Source organism: Trichomycterus rosablanca, chromosome 24, assembly GCF_030014385.1.
Source record: "Trichomycterus rosablanca isolate fTriRos1 chromosome 24, fTriRos1.hap1, whole genome shotgun sequence".
Taxonomy (NCBI): Eukaryota; Metazoa; Chordata; class Actinopteri; order Siluriformes; family Trichomycteridae; genus Trichomycterus; species Trichomycterus rosablanca.
Window position 1 is genome coordinate 14,057,673 of NC_086011.1, and position 20,732 is coordinate 14,078,404.

The 20,732-nt window shown below is 38.3% G+C and overlaps 1 protein-coding gene across 1 annotated transcript; it reads left to right on the forward strand.

The window, feature by feature from the left end:
• Positions 1-14,224: 14,224 nt before the first annotated feature.
• On the forward strand, positions 14,225-19,656 carry LOC134302155 (uncharacterized). The gene is made up of 6 exons (XM_062987201.1): positions 14,225-14,228; positions 14,355-14,720; positions 14,813-14,881; positions 14,967-15,080; positions 15,541-15,569; positions 18,426-19,656. The coding sequence occupies exons 1-6, from the start codon at positions 14,225-14,227 to the stop codon at positions 18,558-18,560; spliced, it is 717 nt and encodes a 238-aa protein (XP_062843271.1). The 3' UTR covers positions 18,561-19,656.
• Positions 19,657-20,732: the final 1,076 nt, after the last annotated feature.

Sequence of the window (20,732 nt, forward strand, 5' to 3'; positions counted from 1 at the left end):
ATGAAAGTGTCTTTTGTTCTCATCACAGCGTGATGTTGCCTGCCTGAAACCCTCGGCTGCAAGCGGACCAAAGACTGGTACCCCTGTACCCCTGACCACAACTGGGTCAAATTAACAAAACTAACAGACACACGAACTCGTGTCAAACTATTAACATAATGCTACCTGACGAAACGCAAATGATCGTGGTATACAAGTTGAAACACGGGAACAAATAACTAAAGTATTTTCCCCACCAGCTATTTGCTGTATGTTGTGTTTTTATTATTAACGTTTTTGTTATCTGATATATACCCCCGTTTGTTTACAATAAGACTACAAGATAATCGATTAAGTCAACGTCACTGCAGTGTTTTACTATTATGAAACCGAAAGTAACTAGCACTGGATGAAAAGGTGCCGTGTACCCAGCTAACAAACAAAATTACGTTATGAAAACCATAATTTTTGCAACCATAATTTAACGTTCTGGCAACGTTGTCTTGGAATGTTCTAAGAACATTTAAAATAAGGTCCTCTGAACGTTCCCTTAATGTTCCATTTTGGTTGTATTAATGTTTTATTAGAACATTCCTTCAACGTTATTTTGTCCAGTTTTCTTGATGTTCTCAGAACGTCTTTTTAAAGTTATGAAAACGTTCATAATAACGTTACACATTGAACAGAATATTTATATGAGTGAATATAAATTGGTAAATTTTTAATAGTGACCGAATACACCAAAACACAAACACAGGGAATAAGAGTCTCACTACGCATGCTCCGATTCATTTGCACAAAGTGCGTAAGGTGCGTCCTTACTTTACGTACGTATAGTTTACACTATTATTTCCATAAAATTGACCCTATTTCTGTATCTCGGTGATTCTTCAATTGGGGGAACTTTTACGTCCCTAGGTTATAAATTTGTCTTAAAAATATTTTATACAAAACAAATATTTTAGGTATTAAAAAGATCATTCATTGCATCACTAAAAAAAATTACATACCAAAATTATGATTTCCATTTTTAATGACGATTTAAACATCAATATTTTGCTACTTTGGCCTTGTCCCCAACCCAGACTTTAAAACTTCTCTGCTCTAATAAAATGCTAAAAAGTGATCAATTCATTATAAAAATCACAATATGAGTTTTATAATAACTTAAAAATAAACAAAATGTATTTTTTTTTTTCATATTTGTACAACCTATGCATATTTTTGAGCAATATATTATTACCGCAACAGTGTATGGTTTCTGTAGGGAATCATTTGAAGGTAACACTTGTTTATGTTGTAACCATGGAAAAAAGAAATTTACACATTATTTATATGTATTTAAAGTGCATCTTGTACTAGCTGTTGACTAGCTTTAGCAAATCCATGGCCTAGCTAGTTTTTAAAAAAAGTAAAAATTGTCATTACCGCAACACATCATTACCAACACATAATGACATTTTGCTATGCCACTTCGCAAATAAATATGAAATTCTATATAAGCTCAATTGTAGCCATCATTAAGTCTTTGCTCTAAAGCATGCAAGCATTATCTTGACATAATTAAAACTAAATTATTACTAATTTTATTTTTCAAAAGTTAAGATGGTAAAAAATGCCCACTATTGAAGAATCACCCATCTGCAAAGCAAAGTATTCAAAACTTACAGTCTTCCAGTGTCTACCAATGCACTGATGTCTGTTAGGATTTTAACAACATGACGGTACCACAACAAAGCACAGCAGAGCAGGAGGGGAGGAGCGAGGTGAGCATGTAATATGTGAGAGAAGCATTTACATTTACGACATTCAGCAGACGCCTTTATCCAAAGCGACTTACAGTACTATATCAGTATACAATCTGAGCAATTGAGGGTTAAGGGCCTTACTCAAGGGCCCAATAATGGCAACCTGGCAGTGGTGTGGTTTGAACCAGTGACCTTCTGCTTACTAGTCCAGTACCTTAACCTCTAGGCTACCACTGTCCCTACCACTGAGAAGCGAGTCTGTATACACATGGTCTTTACTTTCTGACGAAGCGTACTGAATGTAGCGGAGAAAAAGTAAAACTAAAGTATCGATCCCATAACACTAGTATCGATCCGATACCAATACCAACGTTGGTATCGATAATATCGATATTTGGATCGATCCGCCCACCACTACCTTGCAGATTAAACTGTAAAGTTAAGAGTTTACTCAGGTTAAACGCCATTTCAAAGATGGTTAAGTATCTAACCATCTTTACACACCGTCTGTAGCACAAATACATTCTGCATTTGTTCAGATAAGGGTGTCAGCACTGCAGGATCCATCCAAATACATATCTGAAATAAATTATGGCGCTTAGGTGACGCAGCAGTCTATTAAGATCTATAACCCACCACGGTTTTTGACTGTTAAGAAGTTTGACTGATTTTTTTTATCTAGAGCCGAGTACTCAAAGTGTAAAGATGGCCTAAACCAACATTCAGTCATGGGGGAGTGGGGTCACATGGAGCCTAGCATTGCTCCTTGTACACAATACAGCTCAGTTGGAGAACCCAACTCTGGCAGGTGATACATGGTGGAGGGGTGGTGTGGTGATCTGACTCTCCTTGATCATTCACAACTGGGAATCAAAACAACTTGATAAATAGAGGGAAAATCCAGAAAAAAAGATTAACAAAGTTTTAAAAACTCAAACAGATTAAGATTAACAAAGTTTTAAAAACTCAGTGAAAAAGGCTGTTATAAATTATTTAAATAATTTACATGTAACGTATTTATCCTTTAACAATTTAAAAACTCAAACAGATTAAGATTAACAAATGTAAACACTCAAACAGTGAAAAAGGCTGTTATAAATTATTTAAATAATTTACATGAAACGTATTTACCCTTTAAACAATTTAAAAACTCAAACAGATTAAGATTAACAAAGTTTTAAAAACTCAAACAGTGAAAAAGGCTGTTATAAATTATTTAAATAATTTACATGTAACGTATTTACCCTTTAACAATTTAAAAACTCAAACAGATTAAGATTAACAAATGTAAACACTCAAACAGTGAAAAAGGTTGTTATAAATTATTTAAATAATTTACATGTAACGTATTTACCCTTTAAACAATTTAAAAACTCAAACAGATTAAGATTAACAAATGTAAACACTCAAACAGTGAAAAAGGCTGTTATAAATTATTTAAATAATTTACATGTAACGTATTTACCCTTTAAACAATTTAAAAACTCAAACAGATTAAGATTAACAAAGTTTTAAAAACTCAAACAGTGAAAAAGTTTGTTATAAATTATTTAAATAATTTACATGTAACGTATTTACCCTTCAACAATTTAAAAACTCAAACAGATTAAGATTAACAAATGTAAACACTCAAACAGTGAAAAAGGCCGTTATAAATTATTTAAATAATTTACATGTAATGTATTTACCCTTTGAACAATTTAAATTTGTACATATATTTTTTTTACATAAATGAAATGTTACTCAAGTAAAACACTGTTTCCATGGTGTCTTTCCTCCTTGATCTTCCCTCCTGTATATATATATATATATATATATATATATATATATATATATATATATATATATATATATATATATATTATCTGAGATTGTCCTACATCATACCAATAGTCAATTGGAGGTCATAGGAGAATGGTGTGGAAGAAAATTCTGAAGAAAAAATGTCAGGCTCAAGTGCAGTTTGTGTTGCAAAAATACAGTGATCCAAAGTATAAAAGCATGTCCACCTCAAAAAAAGTTGTTAAAAAAATCAAGGATCGGGAGTGGCCTAGTCACTGTTCTGAGTGGAACCCCACACAGGCAATTATGTTTAAAATTCCATGTAAAAGTCTGATCATTACTTATATGAACTGGTTGCAATTGTTGATGTTAAAATTGGCTCCACCTGTTGTTTTTGACACTTTATGTTTATAAAACGTGATGATAAATCGAATATTGTAGTAGTCTCGATGAGGCAAAGGTATTTCCACAAACAACAAAATAAGTCAGAAGTGGTTGGCAGTTCATCAGGGCAGTTGTTGTGATCAATACATAAAATGTGAAAACAAGTTTCTCAGTCTGATATTCCAAAAACAAAAAATATATTTAAAAAAGCATGCCATATTTACTCATATTTTATTACATTTTCACATATAAACAACAGTTTATAACTAAAATCATTAGGGGAAATATTTACTAAAAGTGACAACTGTTCAAAATTTAAATTATTTATTAAGAAAATATCTGGGGAAACAACTAAAAACTGTGAACAATTTGACATTGCTTAAACAAAATGCCTGTGGTTTATTTATAGTTGTATTACAGATTTTTAGTAGATTTATGCATTTAATTCTTCGCAGTAATAAAGCTCTAATCTAATCAACTTGACTGACCCGATGTCCCCATTTTCTAGGGACAGTCACCAATCGTAGGAACCTCTTCCTGACTAGAACTGTCCCTTCAAATGTCACTGTTTTTGCTGTGCATTCAAAACACCCCCTAATGTAAATTAACTACTTTACACACCCGCCTCATTACAAATATGCATAGAAATGTATAATTTTTATATAATATAATATATACACACATTATATACTAAGGCTCACACAAAAAATAAAAAAATAAGACTACTTACCATAAGTTGTAAGTAGGTATAAGACAACTGACATTCCGTGTAAGCAGGGGCGTATTTCATTGGGAGGGTTGTAAAATGTGTTCCACAATAATTCCTGCTCAAATCATCTTTGTGATTTTTTTTTTAGCAGTGTGATGTCTCCTGGTTGTTTGGTCAATATTATTATTATTTTTAAATAATGTTGTCTATTTTTGTATTGGCATTAATTTACCCATAAAATAACATGATAAACTGTAGCTGTTGTTGCTTTGCCCCCTAGTTTGTGCTGGGTGCTCCTCACCAAATCACTGCTACTGGTTCTTGGAGGCGCACCTCCAGCATAAACGCTTAGCTCTCGGCCACAGAGTGAGAGCTGTAAGAAAGACTTGCAGATAAAAAGGTAGTGTCTAGATAATCCTGGTATTAATGCATTGTGAAAATAAAAACTTCAGATAGCCCCACAATGATGTGTGTGAGTGTAAGTTTGACGTGGTCCTCAAGTCATCAGAATCTTCCTTATTCCTTATCCACTGGAATCTGTGACTGCAGAAGCCGCTGTTGCACATTTTCTACACGTGTGTTGTCAAGTAAAGGCATGAAGAGCAGCGTTCACATAAACTACGTAAATACTGGAGTTGGGATAACTCCCTGTTTAGAGTTTAATTGCTGCTTATTGTTGCTTTAATGTTGGTCAATCAAATGCATATACTATTTAAATAACAATTTTAAACATTTTACTGTAAGAAACCATGGTTGTGTTCAATATAACCTTGTGCATCGATGAAGCTTGTGTAATGAGTAACTACCATTCCTGTCATGAATGTAACCAAAGTGTAAAACGTTAAAATCCTAATAAACGAACTAACTAATTAACTGTAAGAAAACATAAACAATAATTATTTGAGTACCCATTTGCAATCATTAGAACACGTGACCCTACTGTACCTTCACAATAACACAGTCAAAAACCAGACAAAAATATGTTCAGGTGTTAAATCATTCTGTCACGTTTATTTGTACACAGGCTTTCATGTCTGGGATCAGCAGAAAGCCAAAAGCACATTGGACACCATTTCTGACAGGCCCCTCTATGTGTTTTGTCAGCCATAAAGCAAAGCTTCTACATTTAAACTTGTGTGACAGCTAGATTGATAGCTAGCTAGATAGATAGATAGATAGATAGCTAGATAGATAGATAGATAGATAGATAGATAGATAGATAGATAGATAGATAGATAGATAGATAGATAGATAGATAGATAGATAGATAGATAGATAGATAGATAGATAGATAGATAAAGAAAAAATCAAAACATACCAGCGGATGTCGGCGCAAATAAAGAGGGAAAAATCACTTCCAGTGTAAGAATTAGTTTTGCAAAGTCATACATTGCAAAGAATTCTTTCTTTACTTTCTTTGCTTCCGTAGCTGAGGCTGTCAAAGGCTTGACTGTAGACTACTTCCTCATTCAAATCCATTTCCTGGCAATTCTAACCAATCAGAATTTAGGAATGCCATCCCGTCATGAGTTCCTAAGGACAATGAAAAGGTGCAGGTTTTCAAGCCTCCAGATTTAGCTTAGTACAACTCAATTAAGTACCAAAGCAGCCTAGTATACTTGTGTTTATCGTATTTTCTCCCTTATTTAAAAACTGATTATGTTACCTTTTGTAGTAATAACTGCAACCAAACACTCCTGATACCAGGAGATTGTTGTAACTTATGCCTAGTTCACACTACACGATTTATGCCCTGATTTTCGCTCGCCGACTGGTCGGCATTAGATTTGCGGGCTCAGGAGCAACTCGGCATTTGCTTGGCAATCAAAACTCAGCTCACAATCTATGTGTGAACTACTCAACAACTCGATCTGAGCAGCTCGCCAAGCGCTTGAAGTGAGATTTCTAGCATGTCAGATATCTGGATCCGAGTTGCCCGACTAGCAATGAGTGCTATGTCGAACAGCCAATTCGCAGGGGAGAAGTTGTAAAAAGGTGGGACAGAGGCATAATATAGTTTATATCAGAATACATCAGCACACACACACGTTTTACAGTATTTCTGACGTTGTTGTTCTCTACAAAACGTAACACCAATGTTGCATTGCAAAAAAATATTTATTAACCTCCAACTCGCTATAGAACAATCCATGCTGTTCACATTGCCAAATTTTTCCTCTTTGATTTTACGCTGCACATCAGCGCATTTGTTTTCGTGACAGAACGTAGTTTGGGAGACCAGAGAAGCTCGCCTGCGATTCCAGTTGGCGATAGATGGTGTAGTGTGAAACCCCCTATCGTCGATCAGTCCAGTAGTGTGAACTTATACACACTGACTTGAAAGACTCCCGATTACAAGAGATCCAGTCGTGTAGTGTGAACTGTACAGTGACCTGACGACTTGGAAATCCATGTCATGTGAACTTGGCATTAGCCCCACTGCTGTTTGATTTGAATAGTTGTCTTGCAGTATAACCAAATTTTACTTGAGCTTTAGATCACAGAATGATTCTTCTTTAGGATTTTTTGTTAGCATCATTCATAAGTCTGTTCATTATGGTATCATACTTCGGCCCTAAAGCAGCATTCCCACACTATTACACTGCCACCATGTATTAATGCGTTCGCATAATGGGACACATGCCTTTCAAAAATGTCCACATTCAACTGGTAGGTCCACAGAACATCAACCCAAAAGGCTTGGGGTTATCAAGCCTTTTTTTCCATTTTGGCAAATCTGAGACTATAGCCTTTATGTTTGCTAGCAGTGTTTTTTTGTCTTACAGCTTTTTTATGCATACATTTTTTGTCCAGTCTCTCTGTAATGGTGAAATCATAAACACTGAACTTCAGAATCAGAGTCAGAATCAGACTTTATTGGCCAAGTGTGCTCACACAAAGAAGGAATTTGACTTTGGTTATACAGATGCTAGCAGGGCACGAAAAATACAATAAGGACAGTCTTATATACACACACACATTCACACAATCATACTTGTAAACAATGAGCATGTGTAATTCACAATATGGGTTAAAGGTGCAATATACTGTAGAAGTTCTGTGCAGTATAAAAACTATAGAAAAAATAGGAAAATATATAAATACGAAATTTAAAAAATGAATGTGAAAGACCAGCGTATGCAGTCATGTGAGTCATTATTAAGTTAAATAGGTCATTTGTAGATGTACAAGTGACACAAAGATTAACAGTTCTGTTGTGTTTAATTGTTCATGAGCAAAATGGAGTGTGGAAAAAAAAACTTGGCCTGATGGAAGGCGCCGAAACAGGTTATGGCCAGGGTGAGATGGGTCAGTGAGTATTTTCCCTGCACGTTCCTGGTCCTGGAGGCATGTAGATCCAGCAGTGTGGGCAGCTTTACACCAATGGTCCTCTCTGCAGACCTGAAGATGCGCTGCAGCCTTTTGGTGTCGTGTTCGGTGGCTGGTGATGACAGACTCTGTGATGGCTGTGTAGAACTGCACCATCAGCCTTTGGGATAGGTTGAACTTCCTCAGTTGGTACAGGACGTACACCCTCTGCTGAGCCCTCTTGATGATGGAGTTGATGTTGCTGTCCCACTTCAGGTCTTTGGAGATCGTTGTACCCAGGAACTTGTAGGACTCCACAGCCATCACAGTTCTGTCTAAGATGGTGAGTGCTGGCAAAGTTGGGGGGCTCCTCCGGAAGTCCACGGTCATCTCCACTGTTTTTGCTGTGTTCAGCTCCAGGTTGTTCTGACTGCTCCAGAGGACAACATGGTCAACCACCCGTCTATAAGCAAACTCATCACTGTCACTGATGAGACCAATGACTGTAGTGTCATCTGCAAACTTCAGGTTATTTTGTGACATTGTACTTTCTTGGATTTACTGGCATATGCTTAATGTTTCTATTCACTTTGTCACAAAGTCTGTCGCTGCACCAGGAAATGCCCCCACCCCCCAGAATTAACTTTGGATTCTTTTGTTAACAGAGATGTGTTTCCACCAGCTAGACCACAAACCACAGGTACCTTGTCCTTCTCTGAAATGGACTTCATAGCATGCTGATAGTTTCCAACCACAAAGCTGATGCACAACTTTTCACAAATACACCATATCAAACTAATAATTATAGCAAAACAAACCCAAATCTGATTCCTGCTGATTGTATTTGATTTAACTTACCTTGCCTAATCACTTTTAGTTAATCTTAAGTGATGACAGCAGTTTGTTTAAGGACAGTTTATTAAGGGCCTTGTTGTCCATCGATCTACACTATACTGCCAAAAGTATTCGCTCGTCTGCCTTCACACGCATATGAACTTGAGTGACGTCCCATTCTTAATCCATAGGGTTTAATATGATGTCAACTCTGCTGGGAAGGCTTTCCACAAAGTTTAGGAGTGTGTTTATGGGACTTTTTGACCATTCTTCCAGAAGCACATTTGTGAGGTCAGACAGTGATATTGGACTAGAAGGCCTGGCTCACAGTCTCCGCTCTAATTTATCCCAAAGGTGTTCTATCGGGTTGAGCTCAGGATTCTGTGCAGGCCAGTCAAGTTCTTCCACACCAATTTTTATGGACCTTGCTTTGTGCACTGGTGCGCAGTTATGTTGAAACATGAAGGGACTATCCCAAAACTGTTCCCACAAAGTTGGGAGCATGAAATTGTCCAAAATCTCTTGGTATGCTGAAGCATTAAGAGTTCCTTTCACTGGAACTAAGTGGCCGAGTCCAACTCCTGCAAAACAATCCCACACCATAATCCCCCCCTCCACCAAACTTTACACTTGGCACAATGCAGTCAGACAAGTACCGTTCTCCTGGCAACCACCAAACCCAGACTCGTCCATCGGATTGCCAGATGGAGAAGCGTGATTCGTCACTCCAGAGAACACGTCTAGGTGTTTGGTTTTATACACCTGTGGCCATGGAAGTGATTGGAACACCTGAATTCAATGATTTGGATGGGTGAGTGAATCCTTTTGGCGATATAGTGTATATACAGATTAGTTAGTTACCATGTTGTGTTGCTTGTTAATTAAAAGTTCACTGTTCTCATAAATTGCGTTTGTAGTGTGAGGGGTTGATTGTAGGTTTGTGTGTGGAAAACCCCTACCCATGCTGTTTCCATTTGACCATGGGCTTTTTTCCATGCTTGCTGGGCTTAAATATTGTTTTCACTTTTTCTACTGTAACTTCAGTAGTTATTTTAGAGCTTTGTAAATCTTACCCCTGATGGGGTAAGATTCAGTCACAGCAATACCATAGCATCATCAAGTACAAACATCATTATTAGAAAATTAAAACACATAAAAACACTCTAGAAAAGCAAAACAAAATACAAATGTGGCAATATTTTATATATCGGGTGTGTGTGTGCTTGTGTTGTGTGCTGGTGGGTCACTCATTTTCACTCATATTTTGGCAAGCAGATATTGATTAATGCAAAAAAGTACATTGAGATCTTAGAGCAACATATGCTGCCCTCAAGACGTCATCTTTTCCAGGGACGTCCATGCATTTTTCAACAAGACAATGCCAAACCACATGCTGCACACATTACAAAGGCATGGCTGCAGAAGAAGATGGTACGGCTACTGGACTGGCCTGCCTGCAGGCCCACTACAATCAATCGGCTGCTCAGTATGTGCCCTAGGTTGTATCTCCCATTAGATCCCTAGAAAGCAGTGGCTCAGGGTTAATAGGGTATCAGTAAAATCTGGAGGATTGAGTATTTCACTGTTGTATCCCTGGTGCACAACCGCTGGAGTTCCGAGGTTCTGTGCATTCCCTTGTTGGGCTCTGATGTGGATGGGGAGCACAGGTGATGAAGATGTAAACCTATCATTATGGCAAATAAGCACAACCCAAAACAAAAATTTATGGACTACATTTATGACTCAGACCTGACTCCAAGGTCCTTATTCTTTTTTTTATTTATTTATATTTTTTCCCCTCTTTTTTCCCCCAATGTTTATCCCTCAGTCTAGTCATGTCCAATTACCCTGAATGCGTCCTCTATACTGATTCGACCCTTCACCGCTGACTGAGGACGCCTCTCAACTGACATGCGCACAGTCAGTACAGACTGCATTTTTCACCTGCACGAGTCGAGTTCATACACTTGACGGGTACTGTGAATGGAGGGCCACACCCCCATCGGCATTATTCCTCAGCCCTGTGCAGGCGCCATCAGTCAGCCAGCAGGGGCCGCCGTCGCACCAGTTATGAGGACCTATGATCCGACTTTTTACCCTCTAACCCTGAACAACAGGGATTTTGGGATTCAACTTGGGATTTTGCCAAGTAATTTTAATTGGGAATTTTAATTTGAACTCAAGCAATTAAAATCTGCATGCAATTTTATGGTTTATGGTCATAAATAAGGAATGACAAAGCATACTACTTACTAAATAGTAACCTTTGGTTGCTGCAACTATCTTGTTACAACACTTGTTACAACTATCAAAAACTGGCCTAAGTTTATATTAATGGAAGCCACAAGATCTGAGACAACCCTGACTAAACTATCAGGCTTTACAATCGAAAGAGGTATCATGGGTATAGCTAGAACAGTATAGGATGCCAGAAAACTCTGCACTGGACAGATACTAGAATTAGTTAGATGCTTTAAATGTCAGAGATCTGGCCAAGGACAAAAAAAGTCACTAAATGCAGAAAATGTGGGAGCTCACACTCAGCAGCAGACAAAACTTGGCCCACATGATAAAAAAGAAAATACAGAAGATCAAATGTACAGTGACAAATAGGATCCACCCTAATTTGTGGCAATACAGGTTTGGTAAGAAAATTCTGAGAACCATAACTAGGACTTTACCCAAGAATAACTGCTACACTATTGCAAAAGACCGGACAAAGACCATAAAAACTCATAACCTCAGACCATTGCTCTAACTAGTTGTATCAGCAAAACACTGGAGACATTGATCAATTCCCACCTAACCTGGTACTTGGAGACTAACAACATCATAAGTGACGCCCAAAGTGTTTTCAGTAAGGCAGGAGAACAGTTGGCATTCTTATAAACTTTTGTTTAAGATGCTTTTTGAGCATTCTGTGAATGTTTATATTAATTTTAATGTTGTCTTCAACCTGGGGAAAGCTTACAATACCACCTATAGGTTCAGTACCAAGTAGGCCTTAAAGGCCACTTGCTGTGCTTCATAGCCAACTGCCTGATGGTCAGACATTTCCAAGTCAAGGGTTATCAACTGCCTATCAAATGTATACATTCAGGAAAGAGGTGTTCCACAGGGGTGTATCCTCTCTGTGATATCTTTCTTTATTAAACAGTATATCAAAAGAAATTCTTCCAAACACCCTCTGTAGCCGACATGTCAATAATCTGTATATCGGCTGCCAGGGGAGGTGCTTAAGCTCTGTTTGTGCCTCAGCATCAGCTCTCTGTAAACCATATCCATCAAAGGTGACTTACTTAATGACTTTAAAATATCAAAAGACTCAACGAAATGTATCAGTGTTTGCCAAAAATGAGTCTTACATCCCAACCTAGAAATACATCTAGATGGCAACCCCATACAGTGACGGAATCAACCAATTCCTTGGCCTTACCATAGACTAAAAGCTTTTTTCATCCTTATTAAAAAGTGAATGTACCAAAGAGTACTGACTAGCATCAAGTCAGGTGCAGACTTCCCCTTCCTAATGCAAAGCTATATTGGGGATGCACAGTCTATGGATATGCCAGGAAAATGTATCTGAATAGCCTGAATCCAATGCATAATGCATCACCAAGCTTGGCATTAGGGGCATCCCTGGTACAAAGTCTATATATAGAAGTCAAAGAATGCTCACTAGAACAAAGACGGCTGAAGTTGACTCCCTAGGAGACAACTCACTCAATCCAAGCTACTATGCACCCCATTTTATACAACAATAAGGTAAACTGCACTCTACCTTTCAGCTCCCACATCAAACCTCACCCGGATGCTCTAAACATAGACCTGAATATTATAGCCCAGGCATGGCCTAGTACCTTATCTTACCTTACCTTGGACTCTTGCAAGACCTACTGTCATTCTGAACATCAATTTTGGCAAGAAACTATTTACTCACCCAAATACATACCCACAGAAATTCCTTGCCATTAGAGAGAGGTTCCGTTCCTATCAGATCATCTACACAGAAGGATCCAAAACTACTGGCCAAGAGTCAGCAGACATAGTCGCTGACAGATATGCAAAGCCTAGACCTAAGACTACCAACAACTGATGTTATACTCCTAATAATTGCATATTTATTAACACCTAGCAGGCAGAATATGCCCAGATGTCAAGGTCTGGAAGAAAAAAAAAGGCTGAAAAATACTTGAAATGTCACATTGGACACACTTGACCTACCCACTCTCACTTGACTAGGGGGGAAGAAACTCTACTTTGTGATTCCTGTCACATTCCAGTCACCATTAAACACAGTAACTGAATGCCCTAAGTTCCAAAGAGAGAAACAACGAAAATCAACGAAACAGTAATAAAAGAACCCCCTCTAACCTATCTTGTCATGTATGGAACTTAAGTGTAAACATGGTATTAAAGGGCCGCTCAGGTGGTGCAGCGGTAAAAACACACGCTGTTCACCAGAGCTGAGATCTCGAATACATCGTATCGAATCTCGGCTCTGCCTGCTGGCTGAGGCTCGGCGGCCACATGAACAACGATTGGCCTGTTGTTCAGATGGGGGTGGGGTTATGCTGGATGGAGACTCTCTTTTAGACTGGTGCGATTACGACCTCCGCTGGCTGGTTGGTGGCACCTGCACGGAGATGGGAAAGGAGTGCGGTAGAGGGTGTGGCTCTCTGTACACACCACTGTACTGCACTGCACTCGTCAAGTGTAGGTGATAAGACGTTCGATTGCTGGGCACGTGTCGGGGGGGGATGCGTGGAGCAGCCTCGTCCTCCCCAATCAGGAGCAGGGACCAGCATTAGTGAGAGGATGATTGACGGGCAGAAATTGGATGCGCTAAAGTGGGAGAAAAAGGGGGAAAAAAAAACAATAAATAAGTATAAATAAATAAACAGTGGGTAAATTGTTCCTAATAATTTAGCTAGCTAGATCATATCAGGAAATCCAGTTTTTAAATTGCAGATGTATAACGACCTCAACTCACACAACAGGTAATTGTTTATTTTTACCAACCAGTTTATTCTGCTTAGCATAAGCAGTGGTCTGGCACAACCTGTAAACTTATGCACATCAAGATGACACATTATCCATTGTACCTACACATTCACTCACATGCACCTAGGCACAATTTAATGCAGCCGATTCATCTTCATGTTTTTGTAAGGAGAAAACCGCAGTAATTAAATGTTGCTGTGCAGCACCTACTTTACCAGCTGCACCCGTGTGTAGTCCATGAACATTTTTTGGCTGGAAAGTTGGCAAAGCTGGTAAAGTGGATACCATACAGCAAAATTAAAACCTCCTGTATCTTACGTCAGTTGCATTGAACCGTTTCATGTAACTGTGGGCAAAATACAGACCACACCCTTTTCACCCAGAGATTCAGAACACATACATTTCCTCTTTGTCTCGCATTTGTTACGCAACAGCAATGACTCACACTGTGATCATATATGTGTTTTTCTGTACAATGGGTAAGTGTTAGAATTGATATTTCTTATTAATGTGTAAATATGAGTAGTAATGGGACACACTATTGTAGATCACTGTAAAAAAAAAAAAGGATGAGATGAATGAGATGTGTATTTAATGGGTTGCAGGTTTGCTCTCTGAGACTCTGTGGTCTTTACCTTTGGAGGCAGAACCTGGAGAAAATGTTACAATTTGGTGCCAACATGATCTGACCCGTGCAGGTTACATCTTCTGGTATAAACAGTACTTTGTAACTGCTTCGATGACTACTTCACTACCAGTTCTTGTTGGGTGCAAGCATTTTAAGTTGTCCGACCCATCATCAGAGTGCTATTTCTTTAATGGACATAAGCGAATGGACATGTCTGTGCACATGACCACAACATGTCTTACAATTATCACAGTAGATCCTGCTGATTCAGCTTTTTATTACTGCAGCTTTATAAAGATGAACCACATGAAGTTTAGTACCTCAACCTATTTACAAGTGAAAGGTACATTTCTGAGAAGACAATGCAATTAGTGTTTAGATTTAGTGTTAACATGCAACAAAATAATTGTTTTTTTATTTTTTTTTATTTTTTAGAGGGAAATGAAACACACTTTAGAAACCTGAGTAAAGCACATGATGTACCATGTTTCAGTTCACCAGAAGGTAAAGAGATTTAGTAAACGTCATGTTAGTACTTAAATATTAAATGATTTTAATGGTAAAATCTTCTGTTACGTGTCATTTCCAGATTATATCTCTCATGCTGTTTGTTTTTTGCTGGTCGGGGGATTTGGTGGAGTGGTCGTAGTTCTTCTCGGTATCCTGATCTTCATTACACTAAAGCATGAAAAAAAAGACACAGGTAAAATCCTGGGTTTTGTAGTGAAATAGAATCAGTCCACAGGGGCAAATATTTACCTTCAAGTAAAGGCTTTACACCGATCAGCCATAACAATAAAACCACCTCCTTGTGTCTACACTCACTGTCCATATTATCAGCTCCACTTACCATATAGAAGCACTTTGTAGTTCTACAATTACTGACAGTAGTCCATCTGTTTCTCTACATACCTTTTTAGCCTGCTTTCATGCTGTTCTTCATTGGTCAGGACCCTCCCAGTACCACTACAGAGTAGACATTATTGGGGTGGTGGGTCATTCTCAGCACTGCAATAACACTGACTTGGTGGTGGTGTGTTAGTGTGTGTTAGTCCACTGTGGTGGTACTCCAAAATTACACGAGAGCAGCCGAAAGATAAAAAAATATATAATGGATTAATTAATAATAATAAATTGGGTTTTTTTCTGTTGTTTTACGTCAGGTGCTCACATGGCTAAAGAAGATACAGAGGTAAACTTTAAGTTGTTAACGACTTGATGCAGAATTTTGTAATATTAGCAACACTCCAGTTTTTTGGTACTGAACTGAACAGAAAAAAATAATGTTGAGTAAGCATTTTATGATTTTCTGATTAGATACACCTGTAAATACAGCTATTTGCAATACAGCTGTTTGTATAAGCTACACCTACATTATAGATGCCATTTGTGGGTATGCAATTACTGACTGTAGCCCATCTGTTTGTACACTGCCACCCCCTCTACTTAATGCATCAGTGTAAAAGGAGGTGGATGATGGAACATTCTCATCACTGCAAAGAATCGTAATGGAAATGTTCTGAGTGTATAACATGTGTTCTGGTGTATCAGATACAGCAGTAAATGTGATAAACACACATAAAAGACAAACCCTTATCATGTGTCTAAACCGATCAACTACATGCAGTGCTTAGTCCTTACAACGTTATGTGTTCCTAATAAAGAGGCCAGTATGTTTATAAAGAATGAAAAAATCCCAACAACACTGCTGCGCCTGCTATACTCTAAACAACACACACTACCATATCATTACCATGTATGGTATTTGCTGACATCTAGGGGTTTTGTATTGAATTTCTGGCCAATCAAGTTTTCCTGATTTTCAAGATCTTGCTTTGAGTAGTTCCACTTGTGTCTAGTTCACACTACACGATTTTTGCCCTGATTTTCGCTCATCGACTGGTCGCCGCTAGATGTGGCAGATCCGAAGAGCGATACATATTGCCAAAAGTATTCGCTCATCTGCCTTTACACGCATATGAACTTGAGTGAAATCCCATTTTTAATCCATAGGGTTTAATATGATGTCTGCCCACCCTTTGCAGCTATAACAGCTTCAACTCTTCTGGGAAGGCTTTTTACATGGTTTAGGAGTGTGTTTATGGGAATTTTTGACCATTCTTCCAGAAGCGCATTTGTGAGGTCAGACACTGACGTTGGACGAGAAGCCCTGGCTCGCAGTCTCCGCTTTAATTCATCCCAAACGTTCTATCAGGTTGAGGTCAGGACTCTGCAGGCCAGTCAAGTTCTTCCACACCAAACTGGCTCATCCATCCATGTTTATGGACCTTGCTTTGTGCACTGGTGCGTAGTCATGTTGCAACAGGAGGGGGCCATCCCAAAACTGTTCCCACAAAGTTGGGAGCATGAAATTGTCCAAAATCTCTTGGTATGCTGAAGCCCAACTCCTGAAAAACAACCCCACACCATAATCCCCCCTCCACCAAACTTTACACTCGGCACAATGCAGTCAGACAAGTAACGTTCTCCTGGCAAGCGCCAAACCAAGACTCGTCCATCGGATTGCCAGACGGAGAAGCGTGATTCGTCACTCCAGAGAACACGTCTCCACTGCTCTAGAGTCCAGTAGCGGTATGCTTTACACCACTGCATCCGACGCTTTGCATTGTGCTTGGTGATGTAAGGCTTGGATGCAGCTGCTCGGCCATGGAAACCCATTCCATGAAGCTCCCTACACACTGTTCTTGAGCTAATCTGAAGGCCACATGAAGTCTGGAGGTCTGTAGTGAACGACTCTGCAGAAAGTTGGTCACCTCTGCGCACTATGCACCTCAGCATCCGCTGACCCCGCTCTGTCATTTTACGTGGCTACCACTTTGTGGCTGAGTTGCTGTCGTTTCCGAATCGCGTCCACTTTTATAATGCCACTGACAGTCGACTGTGGAATATTTAGTAGTGAGGAAATTTCACGACTGGACTTGTTGCACAGGTGGCATCCTATCACGGTACCATGCTGGAATTCACTGAGCTCCTGAGAGCGACCCATTCTTTCACTAATGTTTGTAGAAGCAGTCTGCACACCTAGGTGCTTGGTTTTATACACCTGTGGCCATGGAAGTGATTGGAACACCTGAATTCAATGATTTGGGTGGGTGACTGAATACTTTTGGCGATATAGTGTATCTAGCTTGTCAAATATCTGGATCTGAGTCGCCCAACTGGCAATGAGTGCTATGTCGAACAGCCAGTGAGAACGCAAGATACAGTGTGAGGGGAAACACAGGGGAGGAGTGTAAAAAGGTGGGACGGGCATAATATAGTTTATATCAGAATACATCGGCACACACACAAAAGTTTTACAGTATTTCTGACCTTATCATTCTCTACAAAACATAACACCCAACACTGCATTGCAAAAAATATTTATTAACCTCCAACTCACTATAGAAAAATCCATGCTGTTCGCGTTGCCAAATCCACTCAGATTCATTTATTTTTTCTCCTTGATTTTACGCTGCACATCAGCACACAAACTTTGATCGCTCGCTGCTTGTTGACGTGCATTTTTGGACGTGGTATCATTAAACCTCTCGTCACTTCTCACGTTTGTTTTCATGACAAACTTGGTGATAGATGTAGTGTGAAACCCCCTATCGCCTATCAGTCGTGTAGTGTGAAAGCCACACCAACTTGAAAGACTCCCAATTACAAGAGATCCAGTCGTGTAGTGTGAAATGTACAGCGACCTGATGACTTGGAATGTCGTGTAGTGTGAACTTGGCATTACCTGTCATTTCTTTATGACATTTGGGACAGTGAAAATTGAAGGCTAGGTGATTTTATCAGTGATAATTTTTCCAGGTGTGCCCTAACTATTTTTGTGTATATATATATAAGCTTTGAATTTAATGACAATTTTTTCAGTTAAAAACAAATACTGTAGATTTACAGAATGTCATTTAACCTTGATAGCTGTATTCATCACACCAACTGTGCTTTAAGTAAATCACACCTTATTACACATTAACTATGCTAGCTAAGTCATATATTGTTTATAATTGTTGTTGGATGTTCTGTGTGGTTACAGGATCAGGAACATGGTTCTGTAAATTATGCTGCTTCACAGTTCGACAACAAGAAAAACAAGAGGCCACAGAAACATGAAAAACCTGCAGATCCATATGATGTATATTCTTGTGTTATATATCACAAGTTAGCTTAGTGGGGTTCCTATATGTCACAGGGGGGACCAGGCTACAACCAAGTTTCTCAGAAAAGTAAAAACTTAACATCAGCAAATGATGTTGTCTTTATAACAATGGACTTGACAGGTGCAGGGTGCAGGAATCAGCGAATACACAGATACATGGCTTGACATGTTTGAAATGACACACTATTCTACTTACTTGGGATGTAACAATACACTCTACCCACGATGCAATACGATTTTTTCCCGACTTTTTTTAAACAAAATGAAATTGAAGACAAATTATGACAAAGTTTCCTTTTATTATTTAATTAAAAAATATATATATATTTTTTTGTTTATCCAAATAATAAATGTCCTTTTATTTCTGAGGTAGGTACAAACTATGCAAAACAATGCTGCACATCTCCTTTTTTGTGTTAAAAAAAAAAATAATAATAATAAAATGAAATTTTAAAACAAATCCCACATTAAATAAATAAATGAATAATACAAATAAAGAAAGTATCCTCACATAAATACATTTGGCTGGAAAATCCCATATAACTCTGTGTAGTGAGGTCAACCAGGCTAGGTAAATAGGGCCAGTGCCCTCTGCGGTTTAAAGTGAATATCGATTAATTTTACATGAATTACCGATTCGAATCGTGGCACATGTGCACCGGTTTTTAACTGCCTTGTGGTGCATCGTTACATCCCTACTACTTACACTAGACCTGCCCAAATCCAGTATGTAGTATACAGTATGCTGTTTTCAGTAGTGACAAGCATTTTGTTTAATTTGACCGTTTAGGTCATATAAAAATCTGTATATGCACACAGGATGTTCAGAATGCACTCAAGGTCCAGTGGATGCAATGCAATGTCTGTGGTTATAAAAAATAAGTGCAGTAATTTATTATATTATTGCCTTTACATTGGGTATTTTTAGTCATGTACATATTTGTAATAGCTATTGTTTTGTTTATAAAAGTCTGTAGATCATTGTCCCATTAAATCTGTGTATTCTCCAATTTTCCTCATGATTATAATACACCAAGGAAATTAGGTCTCTGTTCTTACGTTACATTGGTACCTTAGCAAAATAGAAAATTATTTATGACCACTTTTATACAAGCTCAGTTTAACAAAAATGGAAATTACAAATGAAAATATGTTATATTTTGCTCATAAAAATATATTTGTATATTTAAATAAATGTACTTAAATAAATTAACTTTAATTAAATGTTAAAAAAATGTTAAATGTTTAAAAAACATGCCCACGCATTTATTGTAAATGTCCTGTATGGTGGGTAACTGGGTGCTGGTGATGCGTTGGGCGGTTTTAACCACCCGCTGAAGAGCTTTCCGGTCAGCTGCGGAGCAATTGCCGTACCACACAAGGATGCAGTTTGTAAGAATGCTCTCAATGGTACAGCGATAAAAGTCCTCAAGTATTCTGGGACACAAGTTAGCTTTTTTGAGTCTCGTAGATATGCAGGCCAAACCAGTTTTCCTTCATGCTGGAACAGGAAAGTGCCTTCCCTAAACTGTTGCTGCAAAGTTGAAAGCATATCATTTTCTTTATAGCCTGTTAGCAATTGTTGTGGCTGAAACATGAATTCAATAATTAGAAGGATTCCAGGCTCGTGTACCCCTGGTCACAAAAACAATTATTGAAAAACTTGAAAACAGGACATTTATTTATTTATTTATTTATGTGTGTGTGTGTGTGTGTGTGTGTGTGTATGTGTGTGTGTGTTTACATGCATAGAATAGTAGGTTTACCATTTATCAAAATCTTATTCTTCATTTTGCACACTATATAGTATATAGGGACACGTCGCTGTTCCCTGCTGGTGCGCGGTGTACTCCTGATACATGAACTTAAATGTGCTTAAATGTTTGTAAATGTGCACTTTGTGATGTTCCTAAACCATTTCATACTTTTTATATTTCCATTGCATTTTACTTTATGGTAACTGTAAGAACTACCAGCATGCCATGAATTGACCAGTTTGATTTGAGGGATCTCCAGTGGCCTGTACAGAGCCCCTGACCTGAACACCATTGGAATGAATTGATTGCAAGGCAGACCTCGCAATGTTCATGCTCTTCTGCCACAAACACATTCTAATATACAGTTAGCATTTCCAGGTAACAATTCTGGTAAAATTATGAGGTTAAAAAGACCTAATGATGATGT